This window comes from Cynoglossus semilaevis, chromosome 8 (genome assembly GCF_000523025.1).
Source record: "Cynoglossus semilaevis isolate Cse_v1.0 chromosome 8, Cse_v1.0, whole genome shotgun sequence".
NCBI classification, from domain to species: domain Eukaryota; kingdom Metazoa; phylum Chordata; class Actinopteri; order Pleuronectiformes; family Cynoglossidae; genus Cynoglossus; species Cynoglossus semilaevis.
The window spans coordinates 1,227,224-1,246,250 of record NC_024314.1 but is presented as its reverse complement, the minus strand read 5'-3'; the positions used below and the strand labels follow the sequence as shown (position 1 = coordinate 1,246,250).

The 19,027-nt window shown below is 38.9% G+C and overlaps 2 protein-coding genes across 4 annotated transcripts in view; one reads left to right on the top strand and one right to left on the bottom strand.

Moving 5' to 3' along the window:
* nrap (nebulin-related anchoring protein) overlaps positions 1-12,154 on the bottom strand; it is a 17,467-nt gene extending 5,313 nt beyond the window's left edge. Inside the window, 25 exon segments of the mRNA XM_008313779.3 lie at positions 20-118; positions 983-1,087; positions 1,176-1,329; positions 1,440-1,597; positions 1,673-1,780; positions 2,791-2,895; positions 2,992-3,090; positions 3,181-3,285; positions 3,498-3,695; positions 3,898-4,005; positions 4,105-4,212; positions 4,295-4,393; positions 4,490-4,594; positions 4,686-4,793; positions 4,893-4,997; positions 5,943-6,059; positions 6,410-6,517; positions 6,614-6,721; positions 6,808-6,915; positions 7,004-7,108; positions 7,192-7,407; positions 7,949-8,053; positions 10,025-10,112; positions 10,203-10,297; positions 11,006-12,154. Coding sequence (XP_008312001.1) covers positions 20-118; positions 983-1,087; positions 1,176-1,329; positions 1,440-1,597; positions 1,673-1,780; positions 2,791-2,895; positions 2,992-3,090; positions 3,181-3,285; positions 3,498-3,695; positions 3,898-4,005; positions 4,105-4,212; positions 4,295-4,393; positions 4,490-4,594; positions 4,686-4,793; positions 4,893-4,997; positions 5,943-6,059; positions 6,410-6,517; positions 6,614-6,721; positions 6,808-6,915; positions 7,004-7,108; positions 7,192-7,407; positions 7,949-8,053; positions 10,025-10,112; positions 10,203-10,297; positions 11,006-11,071 — 2,880 coding nt within the window. The 5' untranslated portion in view covers positions 11,072-12,154.
* casp7 (caspase 7, apoptosis-related cysteine peptidase) overlaps positions 1-18,979 on the top strand; it is a 23,444-nt gene extending 4,465 nt beyond the window's left edge. Inside the window, exons 3-10 of one of the 3 annotated variants that reach the window (XM_008313780.3) lie at positions 934-1,110; positions 12,489-12,730; positions 12,966-13,084; positions 15,280-15,431; positions 15,542-15,670; positions 16,444-16,619; positions 16,860-16,998; positions 17,099-18,979. In XM_008313780.3, coding sequence (XP_008312002.1) covers positions 12,969-13,084; positions 15,280-15,431; positions 15,542-15,670; positions 16,444-16,619; positions 16,860-16,998; positions 17,099-17,325 — 939 coding nt within the window. In that variant the 5' untranslated portion in view covers positions 934-1,110; positions 12,489-12,730; positions 12,966-12,968 and the 3' untranslated portion in view covers positions 17,326-18,979. Of the gene's footprint in view, positions 1-933; positions 1,111-12,488; positions 12,731-12,965; positions 13,085-14,232; positions 14,515-15,279; positions 15,432-15,541; positions 15,671-16,443; positions 16,620-16,859; positions 16,999-17,098 lie in introns of those variants that run through there. The other 2 variants (XM_025057176.1, XM_008313781.3) reach the window with 2 other exon arrangements.
* The last annotated feature ends 48 nt before the right edge of the window (positions 18,980-19,027 follow it).

The following is a 19,027-nucleotide window of genomic DNA, read 5'->3' as shown; positions in this document are numbered from 1 at the left end:
GGAAGGCAGTGTTACATACATCGATAGCCAGCTTGTTGCTGACTTTTGCTTGGACCATCTCTGGAGTGTTTTCAACACTGGTGAACCTCAGAGAACTTGCGTCCTGGCGGTACTTTTTCTGCAAAAAGTGAAAAATATAAAAGAAAGGGTACTGGTCAACAACACAGTTATGAACCTGTGGATAAATAGTGGTAATAGCAACTAGTTAGCAGCAGGGGGCGCAGGAGTTTTACAGAATATTATTCATAAAAACGTACATTAAGTCTGATGTATCTATAGTAGTCTCAGGCATGTTCACATGAATTCTTTTTAATTCTTTCAACACATTTATGATTGTCCTCTGTGAAGCCAAGTATGTTTAACGCATATTAATACAAAATCTAAGGTTATCTGTATTTTTGTACTGTATTACGGATGTGATTTCTCTGAAAGATTTCTCTGATGAATGAACAAACAGAAATGCCGACTTCATGGAACGTTTAATGTCTGTCGGTCGGTGTATGTCTTTGCTCCAAGGAGCTGCTTGGACACTAAGAATATCTCAGAGCTTTCAGGAAACTGGACACTCGCCTCACAGCTCTCCCACTCTGAAGGTCTGGTTAGCACAAATAACATGATTGTAAAAAGCAGCGGGGTGACATTTCAGCACTAGGCTACACAGTAAAGGTAATAATGTGTCAAGTAATAAAACCGAGTCTTAAATAGTAAACTCGAATCATTCTAAAATATCATGCCCATGTACTTAACCTGAACTGAAGAACACGAATGACGCGGTGGTCTTTATATACATGCTGACGTCAGCTGTAAAAATTCAATACGAGTCGTTATCTCAAGCCCTGCGTTAGCCACATGACTAGCATTGCTTAATAACACCTGAAGTGTTTGTTAGATGTATTGTTATAATCTCTGTCGGTGCCTGTATTTGATTTTCAGGTTGTTACTGTACTGCAGCGCATTCCGGATTAAAGAGGTCAGAGGTTACCTCGCTGATGAGTTCTCCGGCTTTCTTCGCCTGTTGGACGTCCAGGGACTCCGAGGCCTCCCAACCAACGCCTTTCATCCAGTTTAGATCTGACCTGTACTTTTTCTGAAGACACGTTTCCACATACAGTAAGTGATTCTATGTCTCTGACATACAACCCACCTCCAATAGATAGCCACGTTTTGTATCTTACGTCACTCTGCAGTCCGTAGGCCTTCTTAGCCCAGGCAACATTCATGTCTGTAGGCAGGGTTGTGTACTCATGGAGGAAAGTCCTGTAATTGACATCAGTTGCCAGGTCCTGGGCCTTCTTTGCATGGCTGATGTTAAGCATATCCAGAGACACGCTGGAAACAACGATATATTGTCAAAGAAGTGTCCTCTGAATGATGGCTGTGTGATATCCAGGTGTAAACCAAACCCGTCTACATGAACATGGATGTTGTTTGTTTCTCACCAGTATTTGGCCTTTGCGTCTTCATACTCCTTTCTGTAGTGGCGGTCGCTCTGTAGCTTGGTGGCCAGGGCAGAGTGTGCCATCTGAGAGTCCTCACTGACTGACTTGATGCCAATAACTTTGCCTTTGTTTTTCTCATATTGTTGCTTGTACTTGACCTACAGGAATAGCAAAATTAAAAAAAAAAATACAGGCTGAAAGGCTTAAAATATTAAGATATATATCAAACGCACATTGCTGGCCAAGTCCCTCTTAGCCTTGGCGGTGAGGATAGAGAGTGAGTCCAGACGCATCTCAAAACCCTTTTCTCTCTGCTTCTCCCAGCTGCCCTTATACACTTTCTACAAAGAACAGAAGAAATATCAACGTCATTTCATAGCTGGTCATTGTCAGGAGGTAAACTTGGTTGTCATGTTGTCAGTATGGGGGGGCTCATGAGTGATTAGCTAATCATTAAAGTTGATTTAGGGAGTTTTCCCTTGTTAGCCGGACAACCTTATTTGTAAATGTCAGTGTGATTCAACATGGTTAAATGCCTTTTGCATATATATATATTTTTTTTTCCCCCATTTTTTTAATGGACGGTGTGTTGACCACGACACATCATTAAAGCAGCTTCATATTTTGATATAAGCCTGTGTATGTTTGAGATGGCTCTCCTGCTGTTGTTTAACTGTTGACCTTCTGCTGTGAAACTAAAGTGAAAAGACATGACTCGATACTCGATAAGATACAAAGCAGCTACTGTTTAATGTTCCTCATGTGAGCAGACGTGGAGGTTCATTATAAGAGTGGACTGGCCTCCCTTTGTTTTTTTCTTTTTAGAGACCAGTTCTCAGAAGCAGCCTGTTGCAAATTTAGTAGCAGCTAATAGCGGACACGCTAACAACTAACTGAATCAATTACAGTGTTCCTTTGTGAAGTAAGTGGTGGATTTGTTCTTCGTAGACAGTACTACAGTACAGCTCAGAGTATAACCAAGACTAGTATAACACGTTATATGTGTGTTCTGGTCATTTGAGCATGATTGAACATTCTAATATTTAGTTAGCAGTATTGCAAACACTGCACTAATTAGATTTCTTCATTTGCTCACTGTTTATAAAATTAAAAGTTTAAATCGTCCATATACTTTTGCACTATATACAGTACTGTAAGCTGTACATAACATTCTATTACTACTCTTATCTTGTTGGACTGACTTCTGCTTTACTCCATTCCGCTTACAGTATTCTATTGCATTATATTTGTCTTTTTTGCTGTTCATCTAGTAAACTGAAACTGAAACCATGGTTATATTGTAATTTAGAAAAGGTTGTAGCGGCTACCCTAGTGATTTTCCTGAACTTACTGCACTGAGAAGGTCAGCGTTGGCCTTCGCTTGTATGAAAAGAGGTTCATCATTTGTCATGGTGTACTGGTGCATCATCTGATCAGTGTTGGACTTGTAAGCCAGCTGAGACAAAATCAGATATACAACACATATTATTACGGTGAACCTCTATGTCATGCGTGCAACGTGAAATGTGTAGCTTTTCAATTAGGAGCTTACGTCACTCTGGAGCTCCTGGCTCTTCTTGGCATGTTTGATGGAGAGATCGTCAGCCACGTGAGTGAACGCGATGCTGTCTGCCTTTTGGCGATATTTATTCTAAAAGAATGGCAATTCAAAATATCCGAGTTATTATTACAATGTTACCAAGGAATATTCATTACAACAACAATGTTTTTTTTTACTGACATCACTGAGCAGCTGCCCTGCTTTCTTGGCCTGGGTGATGTTCAGACATCCGTCCGTATCCCAACTGACTCCTTTCATCCAGTTCAGGTCTGAACGATATTGATTCTGAAGAGACAGGGACAAAACGTGCTCTAAAACTGCTACTTTGGTAAACTAGGGGTCAACAACTATATTTGTCAGAAAGCCAGAACTTTCCAGAAAGGAACCTTGGGGGCTGGACAAAGAAATTGAACATTATCGTAAGGGTTCAGTGGGCTGGATTTGACCCCTGACCTATACTAGTGGATGATCACTGGTGTAGGGTTTACATCTCTTACCTCACTCTGCAGTTGATAAGCCTTTTTGGCCTGCTAAACCTTGATGTCATCAGGCAGGATGGTGTAGTCGTGGAGTTTCTTGCGATATTCCAGGTCACTGGCCAGAGCTTGAGCCTTCTTGGCATGACTGAGGTTGATCATGTTTGAGGAAAGTGTGAACTGACCTTGATTGTCTTTGGAGCCTTTCTTATACTCGATCTGGAGCGTGGATGACAGGGGAGTAAATAAGTAAAATAATACCGTTTACATATCTATATTCAGATGAACCAAGTTAGTATAGTATCTACAGTATGTGAAAACATCAATTAATAACCTTACCAAATTTATTTTAAAATAATGTACTACTGTAATGTACTATAATGTACTCATCAATTACACGAGGAAAAAAAACCCAACTTACATCGCTGCTCATTTTTGCCACTTTGAGAGAGTGCAGGGTTTTGGAGTCACTCATGTCGATCCCCACTGCCTTCTCCTTGTTCTTTGTGTAGCTCTCCTTGTATTTAATCTGAAACAACAAACCACTTCCTTTAATTTCCTATTACTTCCTCTGAATATTTCCCTTAGCCATTAACCTTCCCCCCCATTCATATGTGTGTTTGCTCACGTCACTGGCCAGGTCTCGGGAAGCTTTAGCTGCCTTGACACTGAGGTCATTCAAGCCAGCTTCAGAGGCCTTGGACTTGTTTTTTTCCCAGTCCTCTTTATATTTAATCTGAGGTCAAAACAACATTCAATATATAACATTTTTTACATACATCAGCAATCTGTGCGGCATTCGAAAAACATTGACTTACATTGCTGACCAGCTGAGCGTTTTTCTTGGCCAGAATAATCTCAGGGGTGTCGATCACTGGACTGTACTTGACCTGGTCAATATGTTGCCTGTAGTTCTTCTGCAGTGACACGTGATCATAAAAGAAGAAGAAGTTACGTACGTTACGTTTGCAAATATTTTTTCTTTTACTTTAAAAGATGAATTGAAAACTCACATCTTTGAGAGGGTCCAGCTTCCTCTGGCTTTGGTAACCTGGTGTGATTGTGGCTGGATAGTTGTAGTCACCCGACTCCTGCTCACAGCTTTGTTTGTAGGTGATCTGAAATTCACAACCAGGGTTTGTTTTTTTATGTCATTCTCACAGAAATTTTTCAGTCAATATGTAAAACAAAAATGACTTAATAACTTACATCGCTAGCCAGCTTCCTGGCTTTCATGGCGTGCATGGTCTTCTTATCGATCCCAGAGTCTTCGTAGTGGCCCTTCATATCGCTGATGTATTTCTCCTTGTATTTGTTCTGTAACAAGTGTAAGATATACATTTTTTTTATACAGCCTGCAGATATATAGGATACGGAACATGTTTTAATTTACTGCAAGAAAAAAGAAACGCCTACGTCGCTGGCGAACTTGGCAGCTTTGGCAGCATTGTGAAACTGTGGCGTTTCGCAGAAGTTGATGCTGTGACCTTTAATGTTCTCCAGGTCCTTCCTATACTCCACCTGGTTAAAAATACACAATGTCAGAACCTGTAGTATTGACTTTCATGCTTCCATGACTTTAATGCATTTCTCCTGTCGTTTTGACCTGGTAAAATTTAAAATTATCGGCAGGCCCCTCTAGTCAAGTTACCTTTATGAGTTATGTGAGCTTAAGCAATGCATTTTTCAAACTCTTGGTTGCACTCTTTGGTTTACGTGTTGCTGCTTAAGGTGGTTCTGAGATGAAGTGCTACGCTTACTCTTTCATCACTACTACCCAGTACAACTACTGTATATACTATATCGTATATACTCGCTCCATCTTCTGTGAAAAAAACCATCCTCACTCATTAATCTCTGCACTGCACGCAAGTCTATTTGAACTGAAGAAGCCTCTTAGATAAGAGGTGAAACATCTTAAAAACAAAACAAACAAAAAAATACTTTGTCCAGTTGCCCTCGATGTCAAATCCAGAGATACTGATACAGGAACACTACTCTTGAACTTTAAATGATTAAATGACATACATTTTAAAAAAGCTACAAAACTAAATAAAATAAAATAATTGATTTCCACAATCAACAACCAATGAAAATCCACGATCTCGGTGAAATCGTACAGACTTTTTTCAGAAACGTTCCCCTTCACTTGTTGTTATTGAGTGCATTCAGTTTGCAAGCCTGTTGTGTTGAGTGACATTTGAGTGATCTGAGTCTGATTTCAGGCAGCCTTGGAGGTCGTGTGTTATGATGTCACACTGGCATGTCCAACATGCTGGAAATGCAGGATGTGTGGCTGCATGTCCAGTGGCTCCCGCTCTCTACTACCCATTTAGAACACACACACAAACGTACTGAGCAGCAGCGGGGATTGTACCTGGAGAGGTTTCACCTCTCCTTGTAGATTTCAAATTGCATCCTAAAAAAAAACACTACATGACGTACGTGTACAGACGTTGAACTCACCTCGCTGACAAGCTTGTTGATCTTTCTTGCGTTTTTCAGTGTCAGATTGTCCTCTGAAGTCAGACTATGAAAGTGTGAGGTGTCCTTCATCCTGCTTAAGTCTTTTCTGTATTTTAGCTGCACGCAAAGAAGAGATGATTTAGTGCATGTACAATAGGAGGGCAGGATATTGTCTTACGGCGGGATCAGGAGATTAGCAGTTCATGTTTATATATACACGCACAGGGTCTAATTTGGTCAGAGGTGAGGGTTTAAAAAATGACCACAAGGAAAGGCATTCCCATTGTTCTTATTTGTTATGCCGAGCGATGACAAGGCCACAGGCTGTCCATCACACACATGACACCAGGCCACATGGTTGTACAACTGACTCAGTAAAATTTAACATTATTGACTCTGGTTGGCTGGACTATTTGGACATTGGTTATTTTTGAGTCTATGGAGCAAGACATAAAGTTCATACTCACATCACTTGCATTTTCCTGTGCTTTTTTTGCCTGATAGTAACCAGGAGTGATCATTGCAGGGAAACTTCCTTTGCCTCTTTGTTGTTCATAGTCTTCCGTGTATGCGATCTGCACGCAGGACAGAAAGTAATGCAATCAGTCAGTATACAGTAGAGACTGACCAAAAAACAAACAAACAAGGTATTTTAGGATTTCCTGCCTTACCTGGCTATAATTCTCTGCGTTTTCTTTAGCGTGGAGTGTTTCCATTGCAGCGGCGTCGCTGCTGGCTTTGCCTTTCATTTCCTGCTCATATGTCTGACGATACTTTATCTAGAAGACAGTAAAGCATTATTCGCTGTTAACCTGAGATCCTCGTCAATCATATTTGTGTTTCCGTCTAAGTGTTAGTTACTCACATTGCTGGCCTGCTCCATTGCCTTCTTAGACATCTTGTAGCCAGGTGTTAGATGCGCAGGGAAACTGCCTTTTCCTTTCTGTTGCTCATACTCCTCCGTGTAGACATACTGGAGACATGCAGGTGATTCAGGTGAATGTGTTTCACCAGTAAAAATATTTAGTCTTTGTCTGGGGTTAAGTAATCTGCAAGCTTACATCACTGGCTATTTGTCCTTGTTTTTTGGCCAAGAGCACCTCGGGGGGATCGACAAACGTTGTGTACTTTGAGATTCTTTCCTCGTGTCCTTTTTTATATTCCAGCTACATAGAAAGGACACAAAAGACATAAATGAGGGTCTACTACTGTAACTCTGGTGAAAGCTAACAGAAAAGGTCACACTTACACTGCTCGCCAGAGCATTGGCATTCTTAGCCGCCTGGTAACCAGGTGTGATCATGGCAGGGAAGCTGCCTTTTCCTTTTGACTGTTCGTACTCCTCTGTGTACTTGACATCACTAATGTTCTTCTGTGCTTGAGATGATGTTACAATCTCCTGGCTGGTCACAGAGCCCGAGTACCACGTCTGCTGCTGTGAGAACTCAGACTTGGACTGAAAGGCCTGTGTGGACATTAAAACAAAAGAGATTAGAGAAGGTGACAATTACAGCACAGGTCCTGTTGCACATTTGCTTATGCGCAGACGGCCGATCTCTTCTTCCATGGTTCATGTTGTCTCCTAAGAAACAAATGTGTGTTTTTGTAGCACAGTCAAAGTGTTAGCAAAAACTATAAAATCGGACCAAAGGGGAAAAAAAGCAAATAGTACAGACATAAATCTGGAAAACCATGTTGATATTAGTCAAAACAGTGTCATCATGTGACAACGATCAGTTCTGTACAGTTCATTCTCGAAATTTTACGACGTTAAATACAACGTAAAATAACATTACAATCTAAGATTTCTGTACAGATTTCTTTGCATTGTAGCATGAAATAAAGTAACCTACCCACCAAAGGCTTTAAGGATAGTAGAGTTTTACTATATTAAATAATTGTAACTCAAACCAAATATACTACAATTTGTACAATAATCCATAAAGGATGAAAGCACGATCTCCAGTTCTTATTGGGCCACGGGCGGTTGCTCTGTCGGAGCTCACCTGGCTGGCCATCTGGTTGGCTAGGAGAGCCTTCTGCAGTTCCATGGACTTCATGTCATAGTGGAAGGTGGACATAAAGCGCTCGCCTTCTTCGCGATACTTCAGCTAAAGGTGCACATAGACGACAAGCATTAAGCCAAGGCAGCACGCCGTTGCAAAAGCACACATACTGTGCAGTGTTTGCCAGAATCACAACAATTTAAAAATAAGAGTAAACTACAAAACGTTGTAGGTTGAGGATGTTGTAAACTGAGAACCCCGTGAAAAAATACATATATTTTATTGTACTAGCTGTATGGAGGTAGCTGGAGCTAATCCCAGTGAATATTGTGCTAGGATTAGGAGAGGTAAAGCAGTGACAGGTCGTCAGTCAATCAAAGCAATCCAAGATGAGTGCTGTTCTGATGTATTCTGACCTGAAGACTTTATTAGTGTCCTTCTTATATAATGTAATCAAGATAAAGCAGAATTTGCCAGCACAAGCTGAGGGTGGTGCTAAAGATATAAAAGTGAGCTGGTGGACTGTTCCAAAAACTAAGATTAGAATTGTGCTAAATAAATGGAGACCCAATACAACTGCTGAGTGAGCACCCTGGGGCAACAATAAGGTACAGTAACATCGTTATCTTGTAATAAGAAACAGTTGATGATTTACTGGAGATTTTCTTTAAAATGGTTTAAAGCAGTGGTTCTCAATCTTTTTAGCTTGTACCCTATTTTGACATTACAAATTGTGGTGTGTGTGTGGGTTTTTTTTTTTAAATCAATTACTAGACATTTCAGGTGACCCCTTTTAGATTCCACGGGTCCCCATTTGGGGGCGTGACTCCAACGTTCAAAAACACTGGCTTAAAGCAATATAATTTTTGTCCCTGCAGAGATAAAATAAAAGTCCTGAGATAAAATGTCAACATTTTATGGCCTTAAACTCATGGCATACAACAGCAGCAGCTCGTGAGCCTACTAGCCTACTGCGAATATAAGCATGAGTGTATTGCATGACCTCATGAACACAGACACACTGAGACAGACAGGAACAGGTGGCAAAGCAAAGGAGAGGAAGGGATGCAAGGCCGTTTTTTTTTCTCTCCCCCCTGAAATAATTTTAGCCCGCAGTGGCATAAAGTGGGCTCAGCAGCGGGGTTGTCTCTTGTCTGTGTCACAGACACGGAAATAACCTGTAGCCATACTCTTCATTCCACACGACTGCAATCACGGCTAACTCAGAACACAGGGCCTCCCTCCCCACTCTGCCTCTCTTTTTAAAGAACGAGGCAGATGTTAAGGGTAAAATCTCAAACACAGGTACTACAGCTTTAGGAAAAAAATAAATAAGAACTGACTCTTTATCTTTTTAGGAACTTCGTCAAAGCAGGAAACAAATTGCAGCGGTGCCTCTTTGACCCTTAGAAGCCATAGAGAGACAATGAGGCTTCACGTTAACTTTAAAATGACACAACAGGCAAAAATAAACCTCTTTTAAAACATGACACTGACATTTGAACCGTTTTACACAACCACACAGGGATTTAATAGCTGCAAAGGTAGCTTGGAGTATGTGCCCTCGATAAAACAGTGTGTTAAACTCACAAAGTTGAAATAAATCAATATGTATATTTGTGTATAATTTCAATTGAGATAATGATAATACTTTTTGGTATTTCAATAGCCAGAAAAAGTCATTAACATTCAATCATGACAAAATACTAATATTAATAGAATCATTAGTCATTACCGAGACCAACATTCCAGGAATAAAGTCACAAATGTGACGTAGAAGTCTTCCCTCTCTAAACAGGAGTGATTAGGATATTGATAGGTCTGTTTAAATGTGGCTGTATTCCATACACCAATCCCTTTTCAACAACAGTGACCTAAAACTAACAGTGCTCACTATGAATAGCAGTCTGCACAGTGAGCCCAGTCATGACCGGCTGGTGATGAATGGCCATTTCTCTCATGCCAGACTTGCGTATGTCAGACTGTCACTAATACACCTTGACTGAGATCAGGGCTGAAATATTTTACCCCCACATTGCTGCTCCTGATGGGTATGTGCGAGTGATGTCATCTTACCTCACTGCTGGCCTTGCTCTGCTTCTTTGCGTTGATGTTGATCGGTGTCTCGTAGACGCTGGTGAAGGTGTTGTTCCTCGGATTGTGTCTGTGGTAAAGACAGTCGGTATCAATTTTTTGGTCATTTGCGAAACCACAGAGGGATAAACAGGGTTATTGATCGGTGTCAGGTACTCACACAGAGCAGTACGGCCTCTTTTTGTGGCTGACAAAGTTGTTGGCAGTGAGGACCATCTTGCAAACGTCACAGTGAAAACATGCTTTGTGCCAGTTCTGAGAAAAGTTTTAAAAAATCGCATTAACACTGATGAACTAAAATGCTTGACTTTTTATTAATTGATTAATTATATTAAATGTAATTCATCTATCAGTTATTATGCAAGAACGAGACAACCGTATCGGCTTGGCAAAGCACTTTTGGACAGATTATAAAAAGATAGCTTTAACTGCACAAGGCTCAAAATAACATCAACAGAGTGTTCTACCAGCTGGGATCTGTGACCTGTTGAAAAGGTTTTAAAACATATGTCCACTGTTTTTAATAATTTATTCATTCAAGTAATTCAAAGCTAGTCAACATTATGTGGCTTTTCATGATATACTGATCGCTTTCTCTGAGAAACGACGAGTTATTTTATACGATAGCCTTGATTCTATTCATAGCAGACATGTTTTTATATAGACTTGTTTTCATGCGCAACGTTAGAAAGTAAAAAAATATAGATGTAATTTGACAAGATTAACATTTCACTGTTTTACAATAAATACAAATTAATAATGATTAATTTGTAGTGTATTGTGATTTTAATTAATTTTTAATGTACACTTCACTGCTGCAGAGACTAAATTGTTTTTATTGGTTTGTATGGCCACAAAATAATGTACTTTTTAAAAATTCTTATTGTTCTTATTTTCTTTAAAAATTAGCAGCCTCTCTCAGACGAGAGTATCTTCTTTTTTCAAACTTTTTTTGAATGTTACCTGGTCAATGCAGTTGATTTTCTCAGCTGGGTAGACCACAAAACCGCACCGGGCACAAGACTGCATGGTGAAAGCGTGTCCTTTTCCTTCCTTCAGTAAAAATAAAAGTATCAGACGATTGGAAAAAGTATAAAACTTTAGCCCAAACGAGTCAGTGTCACAAGGCTTCGAAAGTTCAGGAGAGGAATCACTGGCGGCTTCCAGACGACCGCGATAGTCTGTCTCTGATGGTGGTAGGTGCAGTTCTATGACTGTGAAACTCTGAAACTGTCTCTTACTTGACACTATGTCCCATGATGGGCCAGGCCCCTCCTAAGCCCCTTGTCACTGGTTACGTGCAGCTGTCTGTCTGCTTGGAGAGAAAGAGAGGTGGGGGAGTTCACATATTCTGTGTGTCATGGTTCTGAAATGGACCGCTTGTTTGATTATATATCATGACATCAAAATGAATTTGTGTCACTAGTTGTAAGGGTGTGCTGGCAATTATTTTAAAAAGTTGATTCAAGATAGATAGATATTAGAATAATAACCTAAGGATAAAAATAATAATATTTAGTTTCTAGAAATAAAGCACAAAAATGCATACAACTGTGTTAAATAAAAAAAGGCTGGGTTTGAACTAGTGTTCATCTTCGAACAAGGTACAGTAATAGGATTCACCCAGTTCTACAGTACAATAAAGATTTAGTTTACAGAAAGCGGGAGGCCCTAAAGAACCCAGGTATGGCTGATGAAGATGGATGAGTTGTGGGTGATGTTATGTTCTAACAATAGGTTTCTAACTCACTCAGAGAAACGAAACCCTCTTGTAATATTCTTAAAATTCTTCCACGTGTGTGGCCCGCCAATGTGAAGTCATGTTTGTGGGTAGGTGGATTTGAATGCTGTGAGTTTGATCATTTGTTTTAGAAAAAAAGAAAAAAAATTATTTTGACCCAGACAGTACCTGGTTCCATGGTGTAGTGGTTATCACATGTGCCTTACACGCAGAACATCCTGGGTTTGAGATCCAAGAAACCACATACTAAATGGTTCCTCGTCTTGCCTCCTGTATGGGTTGCAAAGTCTCATTTGCTGAAATATATTTGTGAATTTTCCCATTGCCGGACTAAATTATTATTATTATTATTATTATTATTATTATTATTATTATACCAACAAATAGGTCAGTTCTTAAGGGTGCTATTAACTCTCATCCCTGTGTTTTTTGGAGTGCGTTTATGAAATTCTTTATTCATTTTAACATTAATATTTGCAACCAGGATAACACACAGGCAAAATTTCACTACATAACACATTGTGCATTCACATAAACACCCTCTATGTGCTGCACATTCTCCGTTTTTTAAAACACATTTATTTAGAGATGCGGTTTAATTGTTGCTTTACTGTAAATTGTGGTTAATTAAAGGCGGTGGAGAAATATTAGAAAATATAGATTTTTTTGTCTTCTTTTACATGATTGACCAAACCCCGACTAAAGCTCCAGGTCTGAAGCGTACGTTTATGCCTTTACCTGCTCGAGTAAAAGGACAAGGAGGAGGCGGAAGAGAAGGAGGTGCCCGATTGTCATATGTTACGACGTGACTGAACTTCCTTTCATTTTCACAACGCAACACTTCTTGAGGAACAGAAAGTTGACCAAACTTTTATTGGAAGGAAAAAACGACCACATATCACCACAACTGCACTGTCACAACGTTCACACAGGAACAATAACAAAGAGTAAGTTCAAGCTCACAATTTGTGTTGTATAATGTCAGATCTACTGAACTTTATGCTAACCGGCCAAAGAACAATGTAGCACCGCTTAGCTACAGGTTAAACTAGCAACGTCATACGTCAGTGTTTTAGTTAAATAATAATTAATATTGCGTTGATACACAGCTGTTGTAGCCACAGCTTTTTTTTTTAGCAAATGCGAAGTGAATAAGCTTTAAATTATTGTGTGTTTATTTAGAAGATGGCTTCAGTGCTTGCGGCGGAAGCTGCCCCTGAAGAAGCATCTGAGGAAAAGCTGACAGAAGATGATACAGACGCCAGACCTGATAGAAGAGGGAGATTTCTGCTGTTTGGCAGGTGAGGTGACCCTCTTTTCTATAATTACAATGCATGGATTCTTATGTAACATTGTATTTTAACGTATTTGAATCACGTAAATGTAAACATTTAACACCATTACCCCTACATTTCCTGAAGGGAAATCCCGTGGGGTTAATAAAGTGCTATCTATCTATCTATTTGTAAAGTAGGTATTGTACTAAATGTACTAAACTTAGCACAAGCTCAGTTTAGTACATTTAATAATAATAATAATACATTTTATTTCATAGGCGCCTTTCTGTCACCCAAGGACACCTATCTTTAATCCTATATAGTTGAACTGTATTTTGTTCTGAGTTACTATGAGGCGATTGTTTCCTAGGAACCCAACGTCTGTATTGTGTGTACTTCATTTACCTACTGGAAATACACAAAAGAGATATTAGTTTTGAAGTGGCTCCTTAAGTTTCAGTTTGTACTGCACACAGTCCAAAGTAACTCAAAGGTCATGGTACAATGTCGTAGGCCGAGACATCCTCTAGAACACGAAGGAAATACATTATCAGGTCTGAATCATAGAACAGACTGTAAATTATCCACACGTGATACAAACTGAAAGTATTTTTCCTTTTTATTGAAGCTGTACTTTCGACCTCCGACCACAGAGTACTAGTAACTTTGGTCATTGTTTTTAGAAAAGATTTTACGAATCCTTTAGTTGCATGTTAAAAAAAACCCAAAACAATAGCACAGAGCTGCTTTGTCACTATATTTTAAGCACTTATAATTTGTAAAATTTGATTTAATCCGTGTAAAATGGTACAGTCAATTAGTAGCGTATTATAAGTAATGTCTTTAGGCATTAGATTTTAATAAAAGACTAGACAATTGTGAAAAAACCTATTCTGTATTATTTATAAAATAAATAAAACAATAAATTTGTTTAATTTAGTTTGAAGAGATTTGTAAACTCTATGTTTTCAGTTGTGGCTGCTCTTAATATATTTAATATTTATAATATATATATTATATATACAGTATATAATTTATATATATATTTATAATAATATTAATATATTTGAAAGTGGTTCCACACGACCTGTACGTGTATGTGCCAACAAAAGGCAGATTCAGGGTCTGTCATTGTCAGAGGACCAACCTGTTGCCCCGTTTGACCCCGACAGGGTGCGGGCTCCAGGGGCCATGTATGAATAGGTCTTCAGAAAACACTGGTGCGATGATGAGGCTGCTGACTCAGGGGGCTGATAGTGCTCCACCCCTGTCCTCAACATACACTGGCCCAGTCAGGTCTCCATCCACTACAGAGAGCATGTTAGTATCCTAGCAAACAGCCCAAAATTAGGCTGCCTTGTATGGAAAAACATCCTCTTTTGGGGGGGAAAAAGACACGACAGTTGCAACGCATTTCAGATGCAGAGTGGCGTAGTTCTTAATGACGAACCCAGGTAAGAGATCCTCTTATTCTGTTATTCCCGTAAGCGTCAACCTTATAACTGCGCATCACAGAGAAACTGGCCTTTTTTAAAATGCACTTTTTTTTTGGTAAAGTATGTTGACACTATTTAGAGGTGGGAGGGTGTTGTCAAAATGTTCTGGATCACATGATTTTTGGAACACGGCTTTGCTGGCACTGGGTGTGAGAACGTTACTTTGTGGCTCCACATTGCTGTATATTGTTCCTCCGCTTGAGTAACCTGATGACGAGGCTGTTCTGGAACAAACCTAGATTTTGTGAGTTCATTGTTCATTGGGCCACTGTGGCCTTTGTTCTCCGCATGGATATTTTACAGAATGGAAATTTGACAGGTTTGTGAGAGTTGTGACGCAGGATTCACTCTACACTGATGTGGTAGGATTAATCATTAAATGTTTTTTAAAAAGGATTTTCTTAAAAATACTTTTGACTCAAGAATAGTATTTTTTAGCAACATTGAAAATAATTTCAATTTGATGTCCAGCATTTCCTTTTTATGTTTCTTCCACGATGATTATTTTTAGGCAAATAATTTACTACTGTATATGTTATGTGGTAAATATTTATCTATACTTTACAATGTTCTAAAACCTTTATTTGCTTTGAGTGAGCTAATACAAGTGGTTGAAAGTGAAAACATTTGAACTTTGAATTGATTTTGTTTTCATAATTTAAAGTCATCAAGTCAAATAATTCAAGGTGAACTGTTGACTTTTGAATTTTGCTCTGACTTCAGTAAAAAGAACAAGGATGGCCAGATGCAGGAGCAGAAGAACTCTTTTGAAAGCCATTACAGAATCGTTTCACCAACATTCCAGTATAAAATGAGCCACCGGCAAGTGGGAAAGTGCATCATTATCAACAACAAAAACTTTGATGCAAGGACAGGTAAGGAAGCGTCTGCCCCACATGTCATTAAGTCATTTTTAACCTGAAAAAAAAACAACAACAAAAAACAGCAAATGTCTTTGTAATCTGACCCTCCCGCCCCACCACAGGTATGAATGTACGTAACGGCACGGACAAAGACGCAGGCGAGCTGTTCAAGTGCTTCAAGAACCTGGGCTTTGACGTCTTTATTTACAACGACCAAACATGTGCAAACATGGAGCGTCTTCTCAGAGAAGGTGAGGAAGGACAAAGAGAGATTTCCTGCCAACTTTTTTGGAATTAAGCCATGAAACTGTGATTGCAGCTTAAATGACTGATTGACAAACAGTTTGATTACCCTTTTCCTACAACAGAAATTAATAGACACATGTCCTTAATCACAAGGTTCAGACAGTATTATCATAATCCAATTGTTAAAACCATTTCTAGAGAACTACTAGGAGTCATGGTTGCATGAAAGAACCTCTGACTGACAAACAATGTGCAGACAAGCAATTTGTCAATTGTTATTTGAATAGTGAGACAGACAACAGGTATTTACTACTAATAATAATAATTTAAATTTTTTTGGTTTGTTAATTGCATCAGTAAAAAAAAACAAACAGTGGTTTTGCTCCATGAAATGCATGGCTAAATGTTGTAGTTATAGCATGGAATTTTCAATGTTTACATATAAACACTTCTCAACACACTAGGTCAGACAGCAGATGGTGCTGTTGTAATAAAATTGTGAAGTGTCAGAAATTGATGGGGTATTTATGCTGCCTGCTGAGGCGAATATATGTTTTGCCTTTACTTGCTTGACTTTAATTTTTTTTAAAAATACATTGGTCTGTCAAGCCACACAACTTTTTGGCATTTAAATTAATTTTACGTGTCAATAAAAGTCCTTTAAAAATGTCCCTGTTTACTTGAGGAATCCTGGTCGTAGATTTTTTTTTTCTAACAATAACTGCTGTATTGTTGAATTTAGAGCAGAATTCAGTATTGTTTTGTCTGTGTGTTTCAGCCTCAGAGGAAGACCACAGTGACAGCTCATGTTTCGCCTGTATCCTGCTGAGCCACGGTGAGGAGGGAATGATATACGGCACTGACGCAGCCATGCCTATCAAAACTATGACCTCATTGTTCAGGGGGGATATGTGCAAAAGCTTAGTTGGGAAACCAAAGCTCTTCTTCATCCAGGTATGTATTCCCAAAGATGTCATCAGCTAGTCAATTACTTACAATTAAATTAGCCATTTGTGATTATTGTATAACTGTATAAAAACATTTAACCCAGCCCTGATATTTTTATTTACAGTTTTTTAATTTGTCACAAAATCAAAAATCAGTTCAATCTAATTTAATTCAAGATGTCACTTTATCTGTGGATGCCAGCCTGGTTGAGTTTGTTTTTTTTTTGTTTTGTTTTTTTCTCTCCAGGCTTGTCGGGGTTCTGAATTTGATGACGGCATCCAGACAGATTCAGGTCCACCGAATGACACTCTGGAGACGGATGCTAATCCGAGACACAAGATACCCGTGGAGGCAGACTTCCTGTTTGCCTACTCCACTGTGCCAGGTAAAAGCACCCTTTCTGCCAGATCAGTGAAAGAACGTACAATGCGGAAGACATTTTAAAACCCAGTTTCCATGAATTATCGTTACGTTGATATTTTCAGGCTATTACTCGTGGAGAAACCCCGGGCGTGGCTCCTGGTTTGTTCAGGCTCTGTGCAACGTGCTTAATGAGTTTGGCAAGCAGCTGGAGATAATGCAGATCCTGACACGGGTCAACTACATGGTAGCGACAAGCTTTGAGTCCTGGTCCGAAGATCCGAACTTCACTGAGAAGAAGCAGATTCCCTGTGTTGTATCAATGTTGACCAAGGAACTGTATTTCAATTGACATGGCCGTATCACTGACCACGCCCACGTTGGGTGAAGCAATAAGGAAAGAATCTGGCCCAGCAGGACACCGCAGATTGAAAGTACCAAGTTGAAACAGCCAACAGTTTTATTCACAGCGGCCATCTGTGTTCATTTATCACTCAAGTTACAGAAATATCCATGTTGTGTCATCATGCAGGAACATTTTCTTCCACTTTTCATGCTTTCAGGAATTTTTGCAGCAATAACTCTATCAATCATCAAAATCCCTGACGTTTAAAAAAGAAATGAACCCTATATACATGATCAGGCTAGTAAAGGTATAAAATGTACAGATATAATTTGTAGGAAACAAAGTATTTAATAGGAATTTGTTTTTAAAACACCGAGCATTTAAAGTTAATGCCCACTTTTACAGATGCACCAAAAATCCCCTGAGAAGCTGGTTAACAAATCTGAGATTGTAATGATAGACTTGAAGAATATGCCTTCCTGGAAAATGCATGACATTTCTTTCTGTTGTTTTTTTTTTTTTTTTTTTTTTTTTTTTTTTTAGCTGGCTCAAATTAATGTCAAAACAGAGAGCTGCTTTCTGTTTTGACTGACTTTTTTTTTTTTTTTTTTTTTTTGACTTCTTAGCAGAACCTCGAAGACGCTTCTGCCACAGGGGTTTAGTGTCAGGTTTTTAAAGTACACTCAACGCAGCAGCAGCAGGATGCTGGCATACTCAGGAACTTCAGTGTCCCACAAAGTGGGGTAAATGTTAATGCTGACTAGTGTCAGACTTGTTGCGACAGAACGGCTTTGACATTTGCTGTGTTGTGATTAATTAAGAACCTGTATAAGGTTTCCATATGCAGATTGGCTTCTTTTTCAGGTCTGGGAAGCTTGAGTACATACAAACCTCATACTTCTCACAAAAGGCATCGAGTTTCCTGTTCATTCCATTTAAATTGGACATTAATTTAAATTATTCTCACAATGTAGTTAAATACAGACCACAGGTCATTTTTTATTACTGCAAAGTTAGACTAAGGATTGAAAGCCACATATCATCATGTGTGTTAGTGCTGGTATTTGTCAGAATACACTCCACACCGTAGTAGCTGATACCAAGTAATTTCTATATTTTGATTTTGAGGGTTTGCTTTTGAAATTTTAAAATGCAATTTCAGTGCTTTGCACTTTTACATTTTCTTGAGAAATGTGGTGGTGGTAAAACTGTTAACATTTTAATCAACATGTATTGATATAAACAAGGCATTTGGTGTTGGTCATTATCAGTTTTCACATTGTAATAACTCCATGTCCCATCATCCAGTCAGTCAAAGAGGCAGCTATTACTGTACACCAACCTCATTCACAGGGCACACAGTGACGTTCATTCACCTTTACCTTTTCAGAATTTATTTTTTTTAAAAATCCAATTCATGTGCCTGGGTTTACACGATGACATCATCACAGCTGTTGTTATTTCCTCGACTCAAACCTGTGCTTATTATTTCCGGTAATGCTGAAATCCTCAAGGATATATTTTTAAAAAATAAATTTAAAAAAAATATTGATTTGAAACATTGAAATTTGAATCTGGCCCATGATTTAGCTTTATTTCGGGCAAGTTCTTGTTCAATTGCGGATGTATATTTTGTTGTATTAAAGACTTTACTGCGTAAGTTTAAGCTGTAAGTCATCTTTGTGAATCTCGCTTTTAACGTACTAAC